The 24,511-nt window shown below is 45.5% G+C and overlaps 6 protein-coding genes across 6 annotated transcripts; 2 read left to right on the top strand and 4 right to left on the bottom strand.

Moving 5' to 3' along the window:
* Positions 1 to 2,470: 2,470 nt before the first annotated feature.
* On the top strand, positions 2,471 to 3,209 carry E1B28_003764 (uncharacterized protein; the record flags this gene model as incomplete). The annotated part of the gene is made up of 2 exons (XM_043148197.1): positions 2,471 to 2,734; positions 2,790 to 3,209. The coding sequence occupies 2 exons, from the start codon at positions 2,471 to 2,473 to the stop codon at positions 3,207 to 3,209; spliced, it is 684 nt and encodes a 227-aa protein (XP_043012789.1).
* An 11,893-nt stretch (positions 3,210 to 15,102) lies between these two features.
* E1B28_003763 (uncharacterized protein) lies at positions 15,103 to 16,808 on the top strand (the record flags this gene model as incomplete). The annotated part of the gene is made up of 4 exons (XM_043148196.1): positions 15,103 to 16,128; positions 16,200 to 16,316; positions 16,369 to 16,543; positions 16,603 to 16,808. The coding sequence occupies 4 exons, from the start codon at positions 15,103 to 15,105 to the stop codon at positions 16,806 to 16,808; spliced, it is 1,524 nt and encodes a 507-aa protein (XP_043012788.1).
* Positions 16,809 to 17,177: 369 nt separating this feature from the next.
* On the bottom strand, positions 17,178 to 17,468 carry E1B28_003762 (uncharacterized protein; the record flags this gene model as incomplete). The annotated part of the gene is made up of 1 exon (XM_043148195.1): positions 17,178 to 17,468. The coding sequence occupies one exon, from the start codon at positions 17,466 to 17,468 to the stop codon at positions 17,178 to 17,180; it is 291 nt and encodes a 96-aa protein (XP_043012787.1).
* Positions 17,469 to 17,724: 256 nt separating this feature from the next.
* Positions 17,725 to 18,252, bottom strand: E1B28_003761 (uncharacterized protein; the record flags this gene model as incomplete). The annotated part of the gene is made up of 1 exon (XM_043148194.1): positions 17,725 to 18,252. The coding sequence occupies one exon, from the start codon at positions 18,250 to 18,252 to the stop codon at positions 17,725 to 17,727; it is 528 nt and encodes a 175-aa protein (XP_043012786.1).
* A 67-nt stretch (positions 18,253 to 18,319) lies between these two features.
* On the bottom strand, positions 18,320 to 18,625 carry E1B28_003760 (uncharacterized protein; the record flags this gene model as incomplete). Its single annotated transcript, XM_043148193.1, has 1 exon — positions 18,320 to 18,625. One exon carries the CDS (start codon positions 18,623 to 18,625, stop codon positions 18,320 to 18,322), a length of 306 nt encoding a protein of 101 aa, XP_043012785.1.
* A 652-nt stretch (positions 18,626 to 19,277) lies between these two features.
* Positions 19,278 to 19,637, bottom strand: E1B28_003759 (uncharacterized protein; the record flags this gene model as incomplete). Its single annotated transcript, XM_043148192.1, has 3 exons — positions 19,278 to 19,318; positions 19,390 to 19,488; positions 19,547 to 19,637. 3 exons carry the CDS (start codon positions 19,635 to 19,637, stop codon positions 19,278 to 19,280), a joined length of 231 nt encoding a protein of 76 aa, XP_043012784.1.
* Between the last annotated feature and the right edge of the window lie 4,874 nt (positions 19,638 to 24,511).

Here is a 24,511-nt window from a genome sequence, read left to right as displayed (position 1 = left end):
TCAGTCTGCCGATATTACAGCTTTGCTTTACAGTCAGTTTTACTCATGCTGCAATAAAAACAGGCATTCTGAGACCACCAGACACAGAGTCATGTGTGATAACTTATAAAATCAGTCAATGTACGGCTTCAATTAGAACTTGATTTCTTTGAAATTGCAAGTTTGAGCTAGATTCATATTAATCGGTGAAATGCGCATGGGGAGTATGGTAGTAGGAATCCACCTTTCCGAATGTACATCAACTGAGCTTACTCCCACATTTTTCTTTTTCTTACGTCCCGATCAATAGACATCCTTGCTATGCAGATATGGGCTGTTTGGGCGAATAAAACTTCTGTTATGGTTGTGTTGGTCACGTTGGGGCTGGCATTCTCGATCCCTGTCCAGTTCTTTTTTGTGAGATATTTACGAGGATATCATTGTCAGTTCCTTCCATGAGGAAAACGTAAGTCCTACAAAGCCACACTCACATCGCCGCTGTTAGGTCCCGAACTCCATTTGCACGACACAACACAACTTCGAGGATGTTTTTGTTCGATGAGGAACAAGGACATTTACGTGTCCTGTAACCTGTTGATAGCCTTTAATATAGGTTTGTGGCTACCTTTCCATAAGGACTCACGGAGGCTGAAACTCTTTGAAGCCTGTTGCATACTGATGGCTATTCCGGCATTTAAAGCCTGTAAGGAGCTTACAGTTGTTTTGTCGCGCTTTTTACTCATGTGGAATTATGTACTACTAGCTAGTGTTCTCATCAGTCCGGGCTAGCACTGGTTTGAAACCGAACTGCGAACTGAATTGCCAAAATGGTTCCATAAACGGTTTGCCGAAAAAACCAAATATAGAACAGTTTCGGCCCGAGAAACCCTGTTTTCGAACCACGCGACCCAGTGGATCACTTGTACCTATTAGTCACAAGGAATGTCACATCAGAGCATCATCACTGTCACATCAAAGTGATGCCATTTGCTATCATTGTCACAAAAAGTCATCAAAAAGTTTAATATATTTTTCTGGGGACAATTTACTCAGGAACCGCAGTTTAACCGGTTTGGGTCAGGTTTTCGGCCCGAACCGTGTCCCTGAATGGTTCCTGCCAACCCATCAAAGCCCAAACTGGTACAAACCGCACCGAACTGAACCAAACGCGCCGACGATAACACTACTACTAGCTTGGATGGGTGGTAGATCGAACCTGATGAAGATTGTTTACCGGGATGGTGAGTGAAAATTACAATGCATTCAACCACAATGCTCAAGTAAATTTACACTGTATTCAGGCCTCATATAGTACGCGTCAATCCTCGGTGAGGTCTACTTTTGTCTTAGGAGATACCAGAACCTCAGTACTATGAACAGTGGTGTCATTGATCAAAGTTGTGATCATACTCCAACTGCCGGTGAATTGCTTTTTGAACTATCGGGAGATATACGGTACACTAATTTCTCTTTCCGTGGCCATCAGTCCAATTATGTGATCATGATCTCTACACAAGTATCCCTACATCCATGGAGCTCAAATCTGACCATTTATTATATTTTGTAGCCTTGAACATGTCCTGCACTCCATTGTCGCCAGGTATGTAGTCCTCCTGAGTCTACTGTAAGTAATATGTGTTATCTATCCAATAAGGTCCCTTTTTCTCATTTATGATGCATAGAACATCCTCCTCAGTGCCATATCTACTGTTATGAGCACAGTTGAGGGTGTGAAGGTCAGTAACTGCCCTTGGGCGCTGCCCACCGCTAACGTTCATGTCAAAGGCAGCTGACCTTGTGCCGAACCAAGAATACGACAACGAACCAGACGCGAAGTTCGGATTGGGCCAATTGTGTTTTTTCTTTTTCTGTGTATGGGTATTCTATTCTTTTTTCAGTTGATATTTCCATCAATATCACGAGAAGGACCTGGGTAACTTGAGCCCATGTAAGTTATGGGTGCGAATCGCGAACAATGTGACCAGCTTCTACCGCTCCCGAGCCGCTTCATGGTTACTTTTGGTAAGCCCTCTCTCACAGCTGTAGCCTTGCCCCGATGCTCAATGCTTCTTCTGTACGTTGTCACTCATCCCCTTCTTGCTACGAACACCACTTTCGCAGCAGTCTCAGACTCTACTCTGGCTGATGTCGATGTAAATTGCACTGACCTAAGCAGGTGCCGGATGCTCAGTAGCATTATACTGAGTTGCTTATCTGTCATCCTCATTTGTAACTGGACATCTCTCCACATGGACCTCCCGGATGTCAGTGAATCCAGGGGAGGAGTGGTAGTGAATAGTTGTCGGATAGTGGTTGGCTCTTTAATTGCCCCCGAAATAATCCTTGTCATTGCAATGGGAGATTGGATAGCGGCAAGAAGAGTGAAGGAGAGATATAAAAGTAACCAGTTGTATTTCTTTACAAATGTTGGATTATAGCACTGATTGATGTTCAGAATACGGTTGGACAAAGACACACCTACCTCGCACTCATGGGTGGTTTTGCACTTTATGATCAGGGTATTTTCAAGTGCCATCTTAGGCCAGATGTCTATGGTCAGAGGGATATCGACCAGGAGTGGGAGATCGCGAAGGGCTTAGAACAGACCATGGAACTGGCCATATCTGAGATGTTACGATGTGGGTATCTCGTGGGCGCTGATCTTACTCCAAGCTTCCCTGATTTTGGATGTTTAGGAAACACAGATGGACAACATGGGCAACCGAGTAGCCCGCTAATTACAGAGGGTGCTGAAGTAAGTCGACACAAACACTATATTCGTGCCATCCTGTTCTGACTCACTAACGTAGAGACGACCATTAATTCTCAAGCAATACTCTTGCCTGTTGGAATTATTTGTGGCAAATGGCTTCATCCTCATCGAGGAAAAGTTCATCACCAACAACTTGAGTCACACGGATTTCACTGCCAAGACTATCGCAATCGTGCAGACATCGTGGTTCATGCTGCAATGCCTTGCTCATGGAATCAAGGGGATAGCAATCACAGAACTTGAGGTGTATACACTGGCTTTCGCAGCATTGAATGGGATGACATACATTTTGTGGTGGAATAAACCGCAAAGGGTGCATCACCCCATTCCTGTCCACTGGCATCCATTGAACATTTGCGTTACATCCATGCCGGACCGATCCGGACCGACTGGTCACAATCACTTTCATTCTATTCTTACTTACTCCACTTACCTTAATCTCCGTACTCCCCATTAAAGCCTAGGCCATCGGCTTGGGAGTTGGCGCTCCGAATCCGGATCCGACTACTGGATCCGTCTCGGACCTTGTACATTTCTATCCTATATAAGATGTACGACTTAGTAGTTACATTCTTTAGAATTAAACTCGACTCTGGTTTCCCAGTGACCTGGTCTAAGGCAGCTCGACTCAGGAAGCCATTGTCCAATAACTTTGGCTACTGTCAAGACTCTGTCATTCTCTTCAACCTCCTTCACTCTCCTCGTCGCTCTCCGACATGCTCCGATCAACTCCGTTTCTTCCCTCTCTTCATCTTAGATCATTCCTCTTTTAGTATATCCTTCAGTACATATCTTATATCTTATCTTATCGTTTCTCCCTTCGGTTCCGTTCGGTTCCGAGTCATTCCGCACGTCCTTAACAGTAGTTTAATTCTTTTTCTTGAGTCAAAATGTCGTTCACTCCGGACGACGTCTCTGTCACAGATTTCACTGTCTTATCCCTATCTAACATTTATCTTATCTGTGCCATATGTTTATCTTATCATATCACTAGATATTCCAAAGATGGAGTGGACCATTGGACTTGTTCTAGACCATTCTAGACACTTCAGATTGTAGATCAGGTCCAGGGGGAATTATGTTAGATCTAGATCGCACTAGTAACAGCCTTGGCAGGCTAGATGTCTAGATGTTGATCCTTGTTGCCAAGCATGCTTGGGCAACCCAGAGTACTATATATTTACTCAGTGTTACCCACTGCACCATATGGTTTCCCAGGATTACCCAGTGTACCATATGGTTTCTCAGATTGTTGCTAAGGAACCATTGTTCTGGAATGTACCTGAAGTATTCCAATCAGACAATTACCAAGCACACCATGTGCTACTATTCAAATAGAGTATTAGAGGTCTTAGTATAGTATCTGGGGTCCTAGATAGAATTCATGTATATAAGCTAGACAGTCTGAGCCTTAGAGCCTCAGACTTAACAACATCTTTTGTCTTCATACAACATCTCTGTGCTCTCCATCTAAGCTTCACTGCTAATCTCCTTCTATCACTCTTCCATATCACATCAAGAAACTAGAAACTAGGTGAGTTGCAGATTTGTGATAGTCTCTGATCAGTTCAAGATCTTCGATTCTATGTTTCCTTCCCGTCCTACTCCGATTACGACCCATGTCGGGTCTCATCTTCGTATATCCCATCTTCAAGTTCCCAGTTCTTCACGAAGGGTCAGTAGCGTTTATGCTTCTGATTCCAACAACCCATACAATACTTTACTATCTCCGAGCAAACTCCAAGGTACCGTTAATCGTCCCCGACGCTCTTCCAGCAATCGCAGCTCCAACCAACGCACCCCCCGACAATCTCTGATCATCTCCAAAATGCACATCGAGGAGGTTCCAGAGACACCGAGGAGGAATAAAGGCAAGGGTAGAGTGGATGACGACGAGGATGACTCTTTTGACGATGGTACTGACTCCGAGGAGGATCCGTCGGATCCTCCGATCGGTGGCTCAGGAGGTGGCTCAGGAGGTGGTTCAGGAGGCGGTGGTCCTCCTAGCGGTGGTGGAGGAGGTGGTCATGGTCCGCCACAAGGCGGCGGAGCCGAGGGTTTCTTTTCGGCTTATGCTACCTACCTCACCACTCACAATCTTCTGCTTCAGCAAATGCTACGCGAAAAAGCAAAACCGAAGAAAGGTGCCAAACTGAAGGACCCCGAAACCTTCAACGGCTCCGACCCCACCAAACTCAAAAACTTCCTCACTGGTCTACAACTCCAGTTCAATTATTTCTCCGAATCCTTCGTCGACTCCGCTTCCAAAGTCAACTACGGACTTTCCTTCCTCCATGGTATAGCTCTCGATTACTTTGAACCTGATTTGTTAGGTAGCGAGTTTTCCGAGCTGGATCCGCCGGCTTGGATGGTTAGCTACAGAGCTTGGGTAGTAGAACTCCAAACTAACTTTGGTCAAGTGGATGCCACCGGAGAAGCAGCGGATAAGTTGGATTACTTGGTTATGCGGTCGAACGAGAAAATCGCGCCGTATATTACTAAATTCAACGACATCGCAGCTAAAATTGGTTATAGCGACTCCGCTCTTCAGCATGCCTTTTACAAAGGTCTTCCTGAACGTCTAAAGGACAGAGTTAGTAACATCACCGGCGGGAAGCCAGCGTTGTATCATCCTCTCAAAGCGGCTGCTAAAGCCATAGATATTTGCTATTGGCAGCACGAGGCCGAAAAATCCCGAGCTAATCACCAGTCCAACTCCAATTCCAATTCCAGCTCTACTCCGAAACAATCCTCTTCCTCTACCTCTACTTCCAACAATAACTCCTCTTCCTCTTTGCAATCCAAGTCCAAGCCGAAAGGCAAAGGACAGACCTCGAACTCTTCCACTTCCAACGCTTCCACTTCGGCCTCCGCCGCTCCCTGTCTCCCATTCTTGGAGAAGTTAGGAATGGATGGAAAACTCAACACCGACGAGAAGGCCCAACGGTTGAAGGAAGGGTTGTGTAGTTATTGTGGGTTGGGTAAACATAAAGTTGAGGATTGTCAAAAGAAGAAAACTAATCAGACTGCGAAGGATGCTAAAGCCCGTGCAGCAACAGTTTCTACTCTGGAGAAAGCCAAGTCTGACAAGAAGTCGGGAAACTAGGCTGCAACTCCGATGCCTCGACACAAGCTCGGAGTTGCACTGCACCGGATTGTGTCTATCCTGAGGTTACACTCAACGCAGCTGCGCTCTCTTCTTCTAATTCGCTTACGGTTCCTCTTACCTCCGATACATATAATTTCTTGGCCCTAGTGGACTCCGGTTCTTCCCATTGCTTTATTGATAAAGGCTTTGTTACAAGGAATCTAGTACATACAATACCTATTTCACCTATATCTTTACAATTACTCGACGGTTCCATCGGCTCCGTTATTACGTCATCTGCCTCGCTTCCGATGAAGTTCTCTACAGGCAAAACCATTCTAATCGACTTTTACATCACTGCTCTAGATTCTACTTGCAACTTAGTTCTGGGATACAACTGGCTCAACCACTACAATCCGTTGATTGACTGGTCTGAAAACAGTATCACTTTCCGAACCGACACGCTTCCGAATCCGGCCGACTGTCCAACTCCCTCTGTTGAGGACTCAGACAAATCCATTCCGGCGGGCCCGAGCAAACGCCAACAGGCTAAACTCCGCTACGCTTCTAAAACTTCTCACTTTCCTTTTGAGCCTATTTACTCCTATGCAGATCTTCTTAACACTCCTTCCAACTCGACTCCGCTGGTTTCCATCATCTCCGCTCATGCTTACTTGAACGCTACAAAGCAATCAGGTGCGCGATCTTATACCATGCAGATGGTAGACACAACAGAAAAGTCGGTGACCAGAAGAGCCTCGGATTTATCCAATGAGGATCTCGCACGTATTCCTACGGAGTATCACGAGTTCGCTGATGTTTTCTCCGAGTCGAAAGCCGGGGAACTCCCCCCGCATAGACCTTACGATATTAAAATCAATCTAGAGGATGGTTTGGATCCGCCTTACGGACCGATCTACTCTCTTTCCACAGCCGAGCTCAAAGCACTTCGAGACTTCATAGACGAACATATCAGTGCTGGACTCATCACTCCTTCGAAATCCCCTTACGGTGCTCCGGTTCTTTTTGTCAAGAAGAAGTCCGGCGATCTCCACCTATGCGTCGACTTCCGTGGCCTTAACAAGATTACGAAGAAAGACCGGTATCTGCTTCCTCTTATATCTGACCTTCTAGACTCACCTCGGAGGGCTCGGATTTACACCAAGCTAGACTTACATCATGCTTATCATCTCGTCCGGATCACTCCTAGAGACAAACCAAAAACTGCTTTCAGGACTTGTTACGGATCCTTTGAATGGCATGTTATGCCGGAAGGTTTAACCAATGCTCCATCTGTTTTTCAACGCTTTGTTAACAATATTTTCTCTGACATGCTTGACGTCAATGTCCTTGTTTATTTGGATGACATCCTTATTTACTCGGATGACCTCGAATCCCATCGGGAGCATGTTAAGGAAGTACTCCGTAGACTCCGAAAGAACGGTCTCTACTGTAAAGCTTCGAAATGCGACTTCCACACAGATACCATTGAATACCTCAGTTACATTCTCTCCCCCGAAGGCTTGCGAATGGACATGGCAAAGGTCAAAGTCATTACCGAATGGCCTCCGCCGCGTAAGATCAAGGATATCCAATCTTTCCTTGGTTTTTGCAATTTCTATCGGCGCTTTATTTACGATTATAGTGCCATCACTGTCCCTCTTACCCACCTCACCCGGAAGCAGATCAAATGGAATTTCGGTCCTGAATGTCAGAAAGCGTTTGAAACGTTAAAGGAAGCTTTTACTCATGCTCCTATACTTACACACTGGCTTCCTGATCAGGAAATCATTCTGGAGACCGACGCTTCCGATTATGCATTAGCTGCAATCCTTTCCCTTCGGACCAAGGACGGTGAGATTCACCCTATTGCTTTTCACTCATGCACTTTCACGCCTCCCGAACTCAAATACGATGTCCACGACAAGGAGTTTCTTGCTATATTTGAAGCATTCAAACGGTGGCGACATTACTTGGAGGGTTCGGGAGATCCGGTCGACGTGGTTACAGATCACAAGAACTTGGAATACTTCACTTCTACCAAGATTCTTACCTGTCGGCAAGTTAGGTGGTCCGAATATCTCTCTCATTTTAACATGGTTATTCGTTTCCATCCCGGACATCTTGGAACTAAACTGGACGCTCTTACTAGACGATGGGATGTCTACCCTAAAGAGGGGGATACCGCTTATGCCAGTCTTAATCCTCATAACTTCTGTCCAGTCTTTACACAAGAACAACTCTCCTCCTCCCTCCGTGCTACCTTCCTTGAAGGCCCCGTCCTTCGCACTAGTGTCATTATGGACATTGAATGACTTCACGAAGACATCCGAACAGCTCAGTCAGAAGATGAATCCCTTCGGGAACATTTCCGGTCCGCTACGGATCCCGAGAAATCCCGTTGGTCTTTAGATGAGTCTGGTTTTCTTCGTCTTGATGAACGAATCTATGTTCCAGATGCTAAGGATCTCCAACTCCGGGTCCTCCACATCTTTCATGACCATATTCTAGCTGGACACTTCGGTCAGAATCGTACCCTAGAGACTATCCGCCGACAGTACACTTGGCCACGGATCCGTGAATTGGTCCATGATTACGTTAAGTCCTGTGTTATCTGTAATAGGAACAAGTCTCTGAGACATCGACCATACGGTATGCTTCAGCCTCTACCAGTTCTGGCCCGTCCGTGGGATTCTATATCCATGGACTTCATCGAAGAACTCCCGAATTCTAATGGCTATAATTCCATCCTAGTCATTATAGATCGTGCCTCTAAACAATCCATTTTCATTCCAACCGACACTACTATCACTTCCAAACAGCTTGCACGCATCTTTATTATTCATGTCTTCTCTAAACACGGGGTTCCGAATCATGTCACTTCCGATCGCGGTTCCGAATTCGTCTCTCGATTCATGTGCTCCTTAGGTACTGCTCTGGATATGAAGCTTCACTTCACTTCCGGATACCACCCTTCGGCCGACGGACAGACTGAACAAGCTAACCAAACTTTAGAACAGTACATCTGAATCTACTGCAATTATCAGCAGGACAATTGGGACGAACTTCTTCCATTAGCAGAGTTCGCGTATAACAACGCTCTGAACGCTTCCACCGGCATCTCTCCTTTCTTTGCCAACAAGGGTTATCATCCGAACATCACTGTCCATCCAGAACGCGATATCGCATCCGAACGGGCCTGTGAGTTTGTCGTCGATCTTGATGAATTACATTCTATGCTCCGTGACGAGTTAACAGCAGCTCAGAAATGCTACAAGGAACAGAAGGACAAAAAGCTTATACCACATCCTGAATGGAAGGTCGGAGACCGAGTCATGGTGACAGCCAAAAACATCAAATCGACTCGGCCGACCAAGAAGTTTTCGGAGAAGTATCTCGGTCCTTTTGAAATCATAGCTCAACCGTCCACAGTTGCTTACACTCTTCGGCTTCCGACAGAACTCCGCTCTATTCATCCCGTCTTTCACGTCTCTCAACTAGAATCTATCCTTCCTAATCCTATCCCTAATCGTGTCCAGGACCCGCCCGGACCCGTTATCGTCGAAGACTCTGAAGATCATTATGAGGTCTCGGAGATACTCGATTCCAAAATCGACTGACGGTTCTGATGTAAGCTGCAGTACTATGTACGGTGGTTAGGATATGAAGGTACTGACGAAGAATACTCTTGGATCCCGGCCGATAACTTCCAGGCCAAGGAGATCATTATGGAATTTCACGCTAAGTACCCTAATAGACTGGGTCCCTCCGGATCCTTATGATCCTTATGCACTCATTAACACTCTCTTCAATTTCAAGAAAAAAACTTTTACAATTATTAAGGCCCAAATGGCCGTTTCGGTCCGTACTATTTATAATTTTTCTACTTTATTAAGGTCCGACTTCGGCCGCTTACTTTCCGCTTACTCTCCCGTCGCCATATCTTCATCCTCCCCTTCTTTGCCGGTTTCTTTTGGCTCTTCCTCGATATCCTTTTCCTTCGATACTTCTACTTCCACCGATTTCACGATCCTTCTTCTCTTTTTTGGTTTCGAAGGCCCGGCCTCTGCTTCGGGGATTGCAATCTTGGAAGATTCTGCAAATAGTGAGCAAAAGAAACGAGTAGCAAAGAAAGACTTACTTTTAGAATGACCAATCAACTCGGTTAGGAGTTGATTTGTCCGCTTCTGTTCTCCTATCATTTCCTCCACCAACTCTTCCAACCTTGTGTTATCGGCAACATTCACGGCCGATCGTCCTCCTCCAGCGAACGAACACCCAACCTTCTTGAGGTTACATGCTTCGCAGGCTTTCGCCTTGCTCGGTCCGTCCGGGATCCGGTAACGGCACTAAAAACTACTACTAGGTGCAGCAAAACACACTCCAAGCACGAAGTGCGCAAAACCAAACCCAACACTAGCAATTAGTGTAGTTGATTTGTGGAGGTCGGTATCAATGGACGCTCTCAGCAAGGTTCACTGAGAACTCTAAGATAGGACTTCAAGGGTGGGGCTTTATATGGTTCAAAACAAATTCAAATTCTGTGTTCACAAGTCAAAATGACAAAGGCTTTCTACGAAGTTCACTACTTCAAGGAGGTGTTCAATTCTTTCTAAGTTCAAATAGAACTATCAAATTCAATTCAAATTCGAGTCAAAGCGACTCTACAAGTTCAAAGTTTCCAAGTACCAAAGTGGCAACAAATTCAAATCAAATTCTAAGTTCAAATCTAATCTTTTCCAAATACAAACACCAACTTCGAAGAAGTGGGGCAAAGTATGAGCCAGAGTCCCCTAGTGAAAGCACTTAGGCTTCTGTCGTAGGTTACTGGGGAAATACTGCTGCTACCACCCTTCCTTATATACGCCTTTTCGAATAAATAATAATCAAACATCAAAGATATGGTAAAAAGTCGCAAATATAGAGAGATCCCTTTCAGAGATACCAAAGTACCCTTAATCAGGTATAGTACATGTCAATTAGATATAAAACTGTCCGGAATATAGTATTCCTTATTTCTTTTCCTCATATTTTCTTTATTCCTGTTCCGAGTTGGATATCTTTGACATTTGCATGTGGATACATCCTGACCCCTTTTTGTTTCCAAGGCGAGTCCCCATGTGCTCCCTTGTTCTCTCTTGTTCTATCCGATCTGGAATAGTCCAAAACTGTTCGATCTACATTCCAGGGACCGTTCCTATGGTTCTTTCCTGGTAGAATATCCTTTCTGACTGGACATCGTCGACATCTGCCCCTTTTCTTGTTTCCAGCTGTAAGTTACAGCCACCGGCATTGTTTCCGTTCCTTAAGTCCGAAGTGGACTTTAGATAGTTACATCCGTCCAATTGTTACTTCCAGATGTACTTCTAAGAGTTGTTTCCATCTTTTCAACCAATATCGAAGAAATCAATAAATTGATAGTAAAATCAAGTGTCCCCATGTTTGCTACAGGTAATTGCGAGTGAGACGAGGCCTATCCAAATGATCGAAGGTTTTTAAAGGCTGCTTCATCAGTTCCTACAGGTTTCGGAACGTCGAAGACTCTCATCTATAGGGTGTTTCGTACTTTCTGTACTTCGGATAACCTGCAAATAGACCCATGCTTTGACTAGCAGCTTGGGCTTGCTCTAATCCTCATATTATGTTCCCATTTTGATTATATTATATATAAAAATGTTAAAAATGCATTTATTTAGGTACTAGTAGAGTATATCCACGATACCGGCAAGGGATCTCCTGCTCGGAACACCGCTTGCACTCTGTAAACCGATTAGTACTCAAAAAATTTTCAAAACAAAGAAAACACTTACTAGTTTCAGCCTCCACATAGGCTCTTTCCTTTCCTTTTCCCTTTCCCTTCGGATCCGGGTGCCCATGCTTGAGATAACCCACGATTGGACTCCTCAAGGACTCCTCGGCGTCCCGCTTTCCTCGTTGGTATCCCAAGATCTCACCCTGCTTAAAAGCATCGTGAGTTGTAGCGAAAATGAGCTAAAAACAGTAATGAAAAAGAAGAGAAAAAATTGTTATTAAAAAACTTATGACTTACCTTCTCGCCCGTATCGGTTCCCTCGTCCTCTTCCTCTTCCTCATCATCCCCATCACGTCTGGACCTGCTAGGAGCGACACTTACTTCTTTCCCTTTACTTCTCTTAGTTTCGGCTTCCTCCCTCTTCCGCTGTTCTTCTACCCACCATGCTTCCAACAGACGTCGCCTTTCAGCCTCGGTCTCCTCCCACTGCCTCAATTCGGCCTCGACAGCCTCCGACCTCTCATCCTCAGCATCCTCATGCGCATCCCGCGCTTTTCTCCACTGCTTAACCTCCTCCTCCAACTCCAGGTTAAAAGACCTGACCTTCTCCTGCTTGTCTTCCACTCTCTTAGCCCAGGTCCTCCTCGGAATACCCTCCGGCCGTGCACGATCGAACTCATCTTCATCGAAAATTCTCGGCGTCTGATCGGGTTTTGGTTGATCGAAAGCTCTGCGCACGAAGACAGGCTTGGGAGTAGGCAGGGCGAGATGGGAAGGGGGCTGGACGATGTTGGACATGATGAGCTGAATGAAAAAATTTGAGAGAATGCAGAAGGAGGATAAGGAAGATTGGACTTTGAAATTTTCATGGTATGCCTTATATCACTCCTTCATATTTGTCTCGCTTTGGCCTATCAGCTATCACTCGATCATTTTTACCTTACGATTTACGCCTCTTCGGGCTCCATTCATTCCGAACTACTTACGATTTATGTCATTTTCGGTTTCCGTCTCGGAAAGGTTCTTGAGGGCAAGAACCTTAAGAGGGGGATACTGTTACATCCATGCTGGACCGATCTGGACCGACTGGTCACAATCACTTTCATTCTATTCTTACTTACTCCACTTACCTTAATCTCCGTACTCCCCATTAAAGCCTAGGCCATCGGCTTGGGAGTCGGTGCTCCGAATCCGGATCCGACTACTGGATCCGTCTCGGACCTTGTACATTTCTATCCTATATAAGATGTACGACTTAGTAGTTACATTCTTTAGAATTAAACTCGACTCTGGTTTCCCAGTGACCTGGTCTAAGGCAGCTCGACTCAGGAAGCCATTGTCCAATAACTTCGGCTACTGTCAAGACTCTGTCATTCTCTTCAACCTCCTTCACTCTCCTCATCGCTCTCCAACACGCTCCGATCAACTCCGTTTCTTCCCTCTCTTCATCTTAGATCATTCCTCTTTTAGTATATCCTTCAGTACATATCTTATATCTTATCTTATCGTTTCTCCCTTCGGTTCCGTTCGGTTCCAAGTCATTCCGCACGTCCTTAACAATTTGTGTGGATAATGGAGCCTTATTGACTTTCAACAAGCTTTGCCATTATTTCTTCGAAGTTACTCTTCCCAACATGATCCATCACCCATCAAATATCCCACTACTCCTAGTTTGCCACCATGTTCCCATCCGCTGGCATCCATTGAACATTCTGGGGAACAACCCTGACAATGATGGAACCTCATCCACATGGAGGTACAAAGTTTGCAACTATCTTAAAATAATCATCTTTTTTCCACTCCTTGCTTTATTGTGGATCTGCCAAATAATAAAAGTCCAGGCAGAGAGATACAGCAGTGCAAAAATGGAAGCTACTCCGAAAAGAGTCATTTTTGCAACAGGCATCATTGGTATTGTGTTTGGCGGTCTTCACTGTATCACTTGGAATTTCCGCTTTGCAACAGACTCCGAATGACTGTTATGGCGGGTATTTTCTGCAATGTTGATAGTGTTACCAATTTGTTATCCTCTCCTTTTTATTCTGGTACTGTCCATCGTTGAAATTATGGTCTTTGTCCTTAAACAAGTGAGTCGCAGTCGCATATTCCTGAAATGATCGAGAAGAAGGTGATGTTGTTCCGCAGGACAGTGACGATACCCTACAGGACAGTGATGTTACCCCACAGGATGGTGATTATACCCCACATTATCCCTGGATCTACTCCACGTTCACAATAATCTCAATGATTGCATACATCGTGGCAAGGATTGGGCTTATCGTCCTTGCACTGATGGAGTTGAGAAGTCTACCTACAAGTGCTTATCGGACAGTGGATTGGGAGAAGTAGGAGTCCATGTAACATTCTTATAGGAACAGCCTGTTTCTTTTTATTTGTTATTCCTTCTTGTTCATATGCCCAATGTAATTACATATGTGGTGTGTACAGTACAGTATTGAGTCAATCTCATTGGGAATTCTGCTATCTAAGCAATCTGAATTCTGTTGCATTTGTTGAGTCCACCTAGTAGGGTGAAACCCCCTGGCATCCTCCAACTTGGTAACCTGTTCAAACTTCAAGCTTCAAAGGTAGGCCTACCAGAAATGATACTGAGCTCTAGTGTTGTTAGAGCTTAGTAGGGGAGCTAAGGGATGAGTTGGGAATGGGGATGGGACAACTTCATGTATAATGATTTTGAGAACAGTATCAACAGGATGCACAAATGGGTTGATCATGAACAGGAGCTGAAAAAATGGGATATACAGTAAGATGAATGAATCATAAAAACATACTCATAGTCTCATACTGGTTCTACCAGGACATTTATATCCACTTCCAGTCCTCTTCAACTTCAATCAGCACATCAGCAGCCTCAAGTACATCCACTGTTGTATCTACCAGCACTTTGGAAACAGCTACCACCTCTTCTTCCTCTTTGGGCTTCCTCCAAAAAATGACTCAGTAGGCAAGGATCAGGGGAACGTCATGGGATTCTGTGAGTCATAAATTTCAACTCATTCCCTCGAAACTTGATTGATCTTGAGTTTGATCATCGTTGACAGAATCCACGACAAACTCGTAGAACCTTCGAGCAGTCCTCCCTTTAATTCCATTTCATATTAGTGTACAACTGTTTGTAATCTGTAAAACTATAAAATCAGTAGCAGTAATGCAATGTAGGAATAACTCTTTACAAATAAACCCCCATTATCATCCCTTACATCCTTGTGATTGTAAGCAGAATCCAAGCGTTCTGAGGCGAAAGCTCATCTCGCTACGATTCGACTCTTGATCTACTGAGGCGAAAGCTCATAGAATTCAAGAGAGGTTGATTGAAACAAGTTTATTAGGAAAGTATAGTATATAAGGTGTCCAGGAACTGATGATGACTTACTTCTGTCACGACATGACTCTCATCACGTCCTGTTACAGTGATACACAGATAAAGTGTCTCCTTACTCCTGACACAAAAACGATCACTACGAATAAACCCGAGTCAAGCTTGCTTCTATGACTGATATCGCCATCTCCGACGAATCATCCCCCCTGAAGAAACTTCGAGTAACGGCTATTGACGAAGAACCTTTCAGCAAGCTCAAGGCGGACGCTGCTATCTTGACCTCGGATGAAAAACTCTTCCCTATAACTATGAAGTGCCTTTCATGCATTTCAACCTACTTCGAGCACCTATTCGAGTACCGCACCGGAAATTCACCCATCACCTTGAACGAACGACTCACAGAAGAGCTAGACGTTGGTCTAAACATTTTTCGTATCGAAGAGGACAGCATGACGTTCAAGGATGTTCTCCGATATGTCTATCCAGGTCTTGTTAAACGCTACCCGAGCGTGAAGGAGCTTGTCATGATCATGAACGCGATGATCAAGTACCAGATGGACGGGACATACGCCTTCCAAAATTCAGTTATCAACGATCTCCGTTTGCGTGGGGTTCAGTCACGTACACCGGCTGGTGATGATCCCAAGATCGCGTTGTCGGTGTTCAGCCTCCTCTTTCGATACAAACAAAGTTCGATTGCTCATGCCGTTCCTGGTACGTTCATCACAGAGGTTGCTAAAAGACTGTTGCTCTTTCCTCGTGAAGATCTGGCAGTCCTGCATGTTCCAGAAATGGATTTCGAACCGGCTATTCCGGCTAGCCTGTTCATCTCGCTTTTAAATTATCATCGACGGGTGTTGGATACCATTTTAACACATGTTCCGTCGTTTAACGAGTGGCCAAATGACACTTCGAGGCTCACATACACATGTTCTTCTCTCTATCCGCCAGCGAAGACTAGAATATTGTTGGAGGATCTCCAGCAGATATTCTATTATCTGCGCTTCACCTCGGAGTCATTCAAACATACACCGTACATGCTCACTCAATACCAGAAGATAACGAACATTGAAAGTGCTTTCGGGAATGATAGACAGTCTATACGTTGTCCTCGTTGCCACACAACTGGTTGTGGAAGTATGGTTAGGTTTGTAAATGGAATCGTGAAGGCAGAAGTTCGTTCGGTTGTTAAAGATGTATGAGATTCTTCACCATGCCTTTTTTTTCAAATCACTGCGATTAATTGACCGAGTTCGTTTCCTTTCAGGTTGTATTGAAATTGCCAGGCGTGGACCTGACGGAATCGAAAGAGCCAAGCGGTTCAGGTGAGGCGGACGTGGATGAAGAGAACGGTAGTTTACCGGACGAAGAGGGGTTTGATGAGGTATGTTTCTCTATTCGTTTCTCCTCCAATTCCCCCGTCGACTCTTCTTTAGTTGAGATTGATATCAAAGCCTGAACAAGCACGTATGAAGGAGGTCGAAACCGCTCACCGATGTGGTGTAGAGAAAGGCACAGTTCAGCCGACCGGGAACTTGGTGGATGGAAAGAAGAAGAAAAAGAAGAACCCGAAGGAGGAAGACAAGCGACCTACGATGCCGGCTCCGAAAGGTACAATGGTGCCCTTTTGTTTTGTTGTTTTTGATTTCAACACTAAACTTTGACAAAAGTTTGCACTCGCTGTGCTGACCGCCGGGTGCAGTGTTTAGTTCCGGAAGATGTACGACAAGGACAGTCCTGTATGGACTGCCGAAAGGGCAAGGTCAAGTGTTCATTGACCATGAGAAGACAGTCGGCTTACAGTACCGATGAGCCTGGACAGAAGGATGAGCTTGTGGAGATACCAGAGGAAACAATGCCAACTGTGGAGCAGTGAAAAGAGGTTTTCTGTGGTGGGTAGTTTGCGCCTCCCCGTATCTCGTGTCCTGCGGTGTTTTATTCCTCACTATCTTTGTTCTTCTCCTTGTATTTCTCGTGACACATCGCTGGAAAGCACAGGCAGCTTGTGGTCATTGAACGGTTCTGAAAGCTTTTGCACGAACAAGGGCCGCCCAATCCCGGACCCTCAACACAGGATATAAGCTTCACCCTCGGTCCCGGTCAACCTCCCTTACTAAGACCTCTCACCATAGAACTCGAAGATTTTGAGTTGCTTCAGTATATGTTTCACTAAGTAGTAGACAGCAAAAGTCAGAAAAGTCAGATCAACCTGGAGTGACTTGTGGTCGGAAATTGGAGTACTTCTTCAAAAAGTCTCCAACCGTCGACGTAACGCCTCAATCACTACATCGAACCATTGCCCATGAGGAACACCTGTCTGTTCCATCTTTTCACCCAGCGCGCCCATCCACACCCCCAATTCCTCAGTTACCATAGTCCCATCAGGCAGAATAGGGAAAGAAGCTCCACCCTGGTTCATCCACTCCTCGACAAACGTCTTGATGGCATCACCTCCCCAAAAAGCTGCGGCAACACCAACGGCAACCACAAAAATCCCAGTGAACACACTGATCGGCCAGATAATTCGTCCCATCATCGCAATGCTTTGGATAAGAGAAAACAACCCCGAAGTTCCACCACCGTATACAGTTGACTGGATTAATGCAGCCCAGGAACCTAGAAATACGTAGCTGGCAGTCAGAACGAATGAATTCTTTGGAGAAGAATAGATGTGAGGTTACCAGCTACCGGCCCCGATTCCCCAAACCCAACAAGGCGCAAGATTGCAAGATATGCATATGGAGAAATCGCAATCGTGACCCCAAACACGACGAGGCTTACCATGGCACTCGTTACAATCCACGGATGTTCGGCAGAGAACTTCTTAAAGCTTTGAATAACTTCTTGAACTTCTTTCGACAGGAACGCGACTTGGTCTTGAATAAATTTTCGTGAATGGCAACAATTGCATCATGGGTCGTAACTTTCGCATCGTTGATGATGGATTCCAGAGCGTCGGTGATCGTATCGGAAAATGATTTCAAATGAAGCATTATGTCGTCGAAAGGGGAATGAGGATGAGTCGATGCATCAACTTGACGATGATTGATATTGAGGCCCCGTGCTATTACGCCACGAGTGAAAGGTGGTAGTATGCTAGAGATGGTGTCCAAAGTATGCCCGGCAGCGTCTGGGGAAGGTATAATGTGATTCAAAATCTTGTTGAGACCGAGGTCACGGTTATCCAATGCACGTCGGATGTCGAGAAGACCTGCAAGCGGTGAGTCTGCCTTGTCCAACGAGGAAGATGCAGTACGACTGGTGCTGGTGACTGTGGTATCTTCGTCAGTTTCTGAAAGGACTGCTTGAGCGCAGAACATCTTACGCTTCTCAACATAAGCCTCCGCGGCAGGGCATCAGATTTGCGTTCGACATCCGGCAACTCAATCACGTACCTTGGATTGAAGTCAAATCCTCCAAAAAATCTCCAAAAGGCCACTCTGGACCGCCTGAGACTGCGACGAAACGTTGGTGTCGGTCCTTCATAACCTGCTGCAGCTCAGGCATCGTCTCTAGCCCAACATTTATAGCAAAGCCCGTTTTGTGCTCGTCTTTGATCCCGTTTTGTTCAACTTGATTTTCTATAGTTTCTTTCCATCGTTGCACATCGAAATTGAGATCGATAATGGACTGAGAAGCCGCGAATAATGGTGTCGAAATGAACAGAAGAATGAAGAGAGCCAATGGTAGCATGGTGATGGTTCAGAAGAAAGCGCCAGAGCTGCCGAAAAGGTTAGCGTCAAGAGACGGAGGGATATTGATATTTGATATTGCCGCGGGATGGCCGTTCTCCGGAATAACTCACACGGTTCCAAGCAATTTAATAGCAACGATGACTCGGATGGAAATGAACACGTGGTCACATTCGTTCTCTAGTGACTTTCGACCACTGAGGAACTAACTTGTTAACAATAGAATCTAATACAAAATTACCTCTGGTGGACACGCTCATTGATGGTGACAGTAAAAGATTAGATATGAAAAAAAGATGACTATTGTTGAGGGCAGGTCAGTGCGTCGCACTGCGGCGTTCTCCCACACTCGAGTGTTGATTTGATTCGATATCGTCGCTCTCATCTTTGCCGGGTTCGCCCCTTCTCATTCTCATCCTTTACTGGAAATTATCGTGGATTATCTATGTTACTTTTGGAACCGGCCATTGAGGGCAAATCCCATCCCCTGGACTGTTTTGACGGGTTCATTGGAACCTCAATGACTCACCATCCGACACAGTGGCGATATTACATTATGGAAAATTGCATAAAATTCGGCTACGAAAACAAGGTATCAACTAGCAAACGGTCTCCTTCGCATACTTGAAAATGGGACTTGGATTGCTCGCTATTTACGGGACGCAGGTCAACTTGCCATTGCGATCGACACAAGCTGGAAAAACGAGGGAACAAGGACAACGTGAGTTTCTGCACTAGTTAGTAACTATAGAAAGTGCAACTTACTGCCAGAAAGCACACGGGAACTATCTGAAGGGCCAGAGTAGAATTTGCAGCTGCTTCCAGCATGGTGGTCCTTGTTGTTAGGCGGACCGCAGGCAGAGACTACAGTCGTATATCCAGCGTCAGCCTCATTATTCAACGCGACGTTGAATCTCCTCACCTGGGTCGGTAGCGATCAGAACTCCACCCATAACTTGGCCAACGAGGAGCATGGCGAGAGTAGAGATGATGGTAGCAGTTTTAAAGAACATGATGGTTGGTACGATCTGGTGTTTGGTGAGGTTCATTGGCTCAGTATGTCTCCCTTTTATATGTTTTTCTCTGCTTCTATGGGCCCGTTCGAGTACGGGGATTAGTAAATTGTAAGGTTGTAAAAGAGCTTGGTATACCGTGAACACCAGCCCACTCCTTGCTCTATTCAATGCCTCGCTCTGTTTGTTCAACTTCAAACTACGGGAAGTTGGCGGCGGCGCCTAGAGAAATTCCGATCAGCTACAGCAGGACGAGGTTAGTTGAGAGTAAATCGCTTCGAAGCGCAAATATTCAAACTGTGGTTTGAGACATATTGAACTAGAACAGTACATGTAATACTAGAGTAACATTAAACTTAAATAGTACAGTTCAACTGCAAGTTGACCTAGTGAGCTCAACCTTTAGTTGAAAACTCCGCAGTTCAACCCTCAATATACTGCTAAGTTAATGACGACATCGGTTTGTATACTAATACTAATATACTAGTAACTAAGAATAATTAAGACAGTTAATACAAAATGCTACGTTATAATTGTGAGTAGTATCATTGTTAAAGAGTATTAGAGCGAACGAAGGCTGATGTTACTGATTTTGATTGTGTTACACCCGCGCATGGGCCTTTGGTGTACTTACCATTTTTGGATGTGGCTGTGCAATCTCTACTGGTAGGGAAATTAGTCAACACATAACCCGTTATGGTAAGTGGGGAGGCAACACACATTCTATATCACCTTCCTCTCTTAGGCTCCAGATCGCTTTGGTAAAAAAATATTATTTCATGCTTCAGTACTCAACTTCTGGGTTGAATAAACTCCAGATTTGAACTTGAGGGAGTTCAACATACACAAAGTTGAACTTGAGGGAGTTCAACATGCATACAGTTGAACTTCTGGGTTGAGCTCAATTGAGTTGAACTACTGTATATATAATATTACAGCAGTTCAACTCAGTTGCCCCAACCAATATTGCAAGTTGATCTCATCCTATCTCGCAGTATTATTAAATGTACTAGCTTATCTGCATTGATATTTCCTACGTACACTCCACATTAAATCGTGTGAATGAATGTATATGTGGTCTAACTCTAGCTACACATACAGATAGATCGACACAATATAAAGTAGCACGTATATATATCATAATATGAACCAGCCTGTAACTGGTAGGCACCCACTGCGGCCAAGGTCTTGTCGGCTTACTAAGCGAAAGATTGGCGATTTCGTGGAACGACTTTTCCAACGCGCGCGTCGGATGACCTTCCGTGCACCAAAACTTTCCATTCACCCACACAGCCTCAACTCCCGATTTGGTGCCCCAGAATAGGGCTTATGCATGTGTAGAATAATAAGTTCGGGATAGATTTTCCATATATAGCCTCAAATGCGACTAAAAACACGTATTTCAGTGAAGATCACCACTAAGAGGTCAATGGCTTGATTTTATGTGCTCGGATCAAAGTTCGGTCTCGAAGGAATTAATCTAGACATCAAAGGATCTCTTAACTATTTAAGACACGTTACCGGGTGGGAACTTTCTTGTCGGAGTTTAAACTGGCAGGCGTTAACCGTAACGAGGAAAATGAGAACGTAAAATAAATGCGCCATGTGAGGGATTCGAACCCTCACCTCAAGAAGTGTGGAACGACAAATCTGACATTCCATATTAGTGCCATGCGCTCTACCAATTGAGCCAACATGGCAATATGCTTTCTGCACCTTCCAATATATCTAACAACTATTTATTCAACAGTTTCTTGACCACAATGATAGTTGCACAAGCAAGCCTTTTTCTGTGAGGGTATGTCGCGATTCCTGAATTCCAATTGAAATCAGTTTACAAAATACAACTAATCAGCTGAGCTCAGACGCTGAACGTGGAACATTGCATGGAACACAGTGGCAATTATATGGTTATTTATTTTTTAAAACTATAATTTCACGTAAAAAAGCATCGGGTAGTACAACCTGACGAGAAACAAACGAGGAGATCTTTGAGGTTTTGTCATGGGTTGGTTGGAGATGAGATGCGGAAACGCTTTTGATCCCAAAATTCGTCGCCACACTCCACTGGCATTTCAGTATCGAAACTAAAAGCAACGGTTGAGTTAATCTGAAGTTTCCAAAATTCAAATTCGATAAACTCACTCTTCCTCTTGCAATTCGCGGCACCGGACGTCTGAGAGATTGGTCGCGCCCCGTTGGCATTATTAGCGTAGGAGGTAGAGTAATTGTTCCCTGTACGAGTGGGGGAAGGTGGGTCGTAAATCAAAGCGTGCTGCTGAGCTAGATATGCATTAGCACCAGGGCGAGCTGCTGAAACGAGGTTGGTCGGCGAGTTGAGGCCAACGTATTGCTTGTAGCTGCCGTTTTCAACGAACGAACGTGCGGGAGAAAGGTCTGTAGGAGTAGGAAGAGTGGAAGAGATGGAAATTGGTGAGAAATCGGGCGAACGAGATGCTGATTGATCAAGGTGGAGATTGAGCAAAGAAGGCTTTTGTTTGAGATGGTAAGGCTCGGGCGAATTGAGGTTTAAAGTACGAAGTAGCTGCTCTACGTGCTGAAAAGAATAGAGAAGGAAAAGTCAACACGATGTGGACGAGAAAAAGCGCATATAGCTACCGAATTATCCAGTTCAGGCGTAATCGTCTTCCTACCATCACCAATGACGCCGATTTCCTTCGTGGGTGGCTGCTGCTGATGTTGCTGATAAGGAAACCTCATATCCTTGGCCTGAGGAGGCGCTGGACCGAAGACATCTTCGTGAGTCACAAGAGGATGACCCGGCGAAGGCATGCTCGAGGAGTGGTGCAACTCTGGGCGCACGGAAACCTGACACTGCTGCTCCTGCTGTTGCGGATGATTAGGCTCTTCGCGTTCAGCTACAACTCTGGAGAAAGAGTCGAGTGTACGAGGCCACGTCGTCTCAGACGGCTGAGGTTGAGGAGCCCAGATTGAAGCGGCGGTCGTAGCATTAGCAGGAGGTGCTGTATTTAGGTGGCGTTGACGAGCGTGCTGATCGTCGAGCATGGAAGAGAGCGGTGAAGGCATTGGAAGAGTGTCCGTAGACATGAACCGTCACATTGAGCTCGAGGATGTTGATGATGGCGACGACAACGGGGAAAGAGTGAACAAAACAAAGGGGGTTGATGGTGGTTGAAAGGAAAGAGGTAACGAAGAGGAAATAGTTGAGATTTGGGTTTTAGTCTCTGAGCCTTTTTATACCAAAATTTGACAGAGAAGCTTTTGGGTTTGCTCTGACCTCGCTGAACACCGCGGGACCTTGACTCAACAACTCATCGACGATATCATCCTTGGCGTGGTCTTCAAGATTCTCAAAAGCATGCTAGAGATACACCAACCGATCAGGGTAAATGATGATGGAAAGAATAATCGACCGAAACAGCTTACCTGAACAACTAAGGAACCCGTTTCGTGGCAGGCCAGAGCAGCCCACTTGCCCCGAAGAGACTTGTTCACATAGGCAGAAATGGGAGGAGCAGGAGGAGTCCAGGATAACTCCATAATCTGAAAGGGATATCAGATATCGTGACATATAGGTGAGCTTTCGCAGGGACAGTCTCTCACCTTGCTCCAAACGTGACTGGCATGCTTGTTCACCAGCGTCTGCGTTGGATCTCCCAACAGCAACTCGGAGACGATTAGAAAATGAATTTCTTCCTCGCAATCAAGCGCTTTTTGAAGGACGTGGCACCTGTAGCAGTTGGTCGCCAACTCGACGATACGGCCTCTAAAGAAACGTTAAGAACTACTGTCTACGACGTTCGGGGGTTATTCGTTTACCAATGCATTGACGAACCAGACGACATGGTGGAGGTCGCTGTAGAACCATAATTGTCCAGAGCTTGCGAGCATCATCGCGCTTTCGACGGAAAGGCGATTGATTGCGGTATCTGTGTTGGCACCAATCGACAAAGTTGTGGACCCAGATTGTACGGTGGGTTGTCTCAGCGCAGAAGGAAGGCCTAACCTGAGCAAGCAGCACTTCGTTTGCCCAGGCATTAACCTTTCTCTGCAGCTACATTGGGACTGGCAGCCAGGTCCGTGTCTCTTCTGCTTGACCTTCTTCTCCTTGGCGCCTTCTCCTTCTTCTTGGCCTTCCTCTTGGCCTCCTCTTCCTTCTTGACTTTTGTCTCTACGTCAATCATCTCTCCTGGGCCTTTAGTTGATTCCGGCTGCCTATTCTGACGAGAGAGCACATGGACCTCGTGGCTCGCAAAGTAATGGAGTTCTGACCGTTAGACTGGTTCGGAAACGTGTAGACCACCAGTTGCATTGGGAGGAGCAAGAAAACCTCCCAGCTTTGGTATGGCAGCACGAGAGTAAGGTTGCTGAGGAGCTGAGGGTTCGAAATGTTGCGAGTGTAACCTGGAGAATTGTAACCTGGAGAAACGGTGGGAGGATTCTTAAGCAACTCAGGATTGAGTTCCGGGTGCCGACTTGAAATGATCTGGAGCCATGAAGTGTTCAGTATCAGCCGGTTACGCTAAAACGATAGAAACAACGCACTCCTAGAGCGAGGAGGCTCAGGACGAGAAACAGACTCTTCCCTTACGTTGGTTTTCTCTCTTTCTCTTTCTCTTCCGAATCTTTCCCCCCGGTTCCAAGGGTCCATCACTTCTCTTTCCCTTCATTCTCTACCTTGAGTTTCAGTCCTCACCGGTTGTGTCACCGGTGGTATGTTCAACTTCCTCTAATGCACCTCCCGATCCCGTCGAAGCCCGCTCTAGACCTTTCTTCTTCGCCATGTTTATTTCACCCATCTCTAGGTCATTCGTCGGGTTGACGTAGATGTGGAATCCACGACGTGCAGCCTCCAGTGCGCGGGGTGTGATCCGAAAATCAGCTCCCTCTCT

The sequence above is a fragment of the Marasmius oreades genome, chromosome 2, assembly GCF_018924745.1.
Source record: "Marasmius oreades isolate 03SP1 chromosome 2, whole genome shotgun sequence".
NCBI classification, from domain to species: Eukaryota; Fungi; Basidiomycota; class Agaricomycetes; order Agaricales; family Marasmiaceae; genus Marasmius; species Marasmius oreades.
Note: the sequence above shows the minus strand (reverse complement) of the source record. Positions and strands in the feature narration are given on the sequence as shown.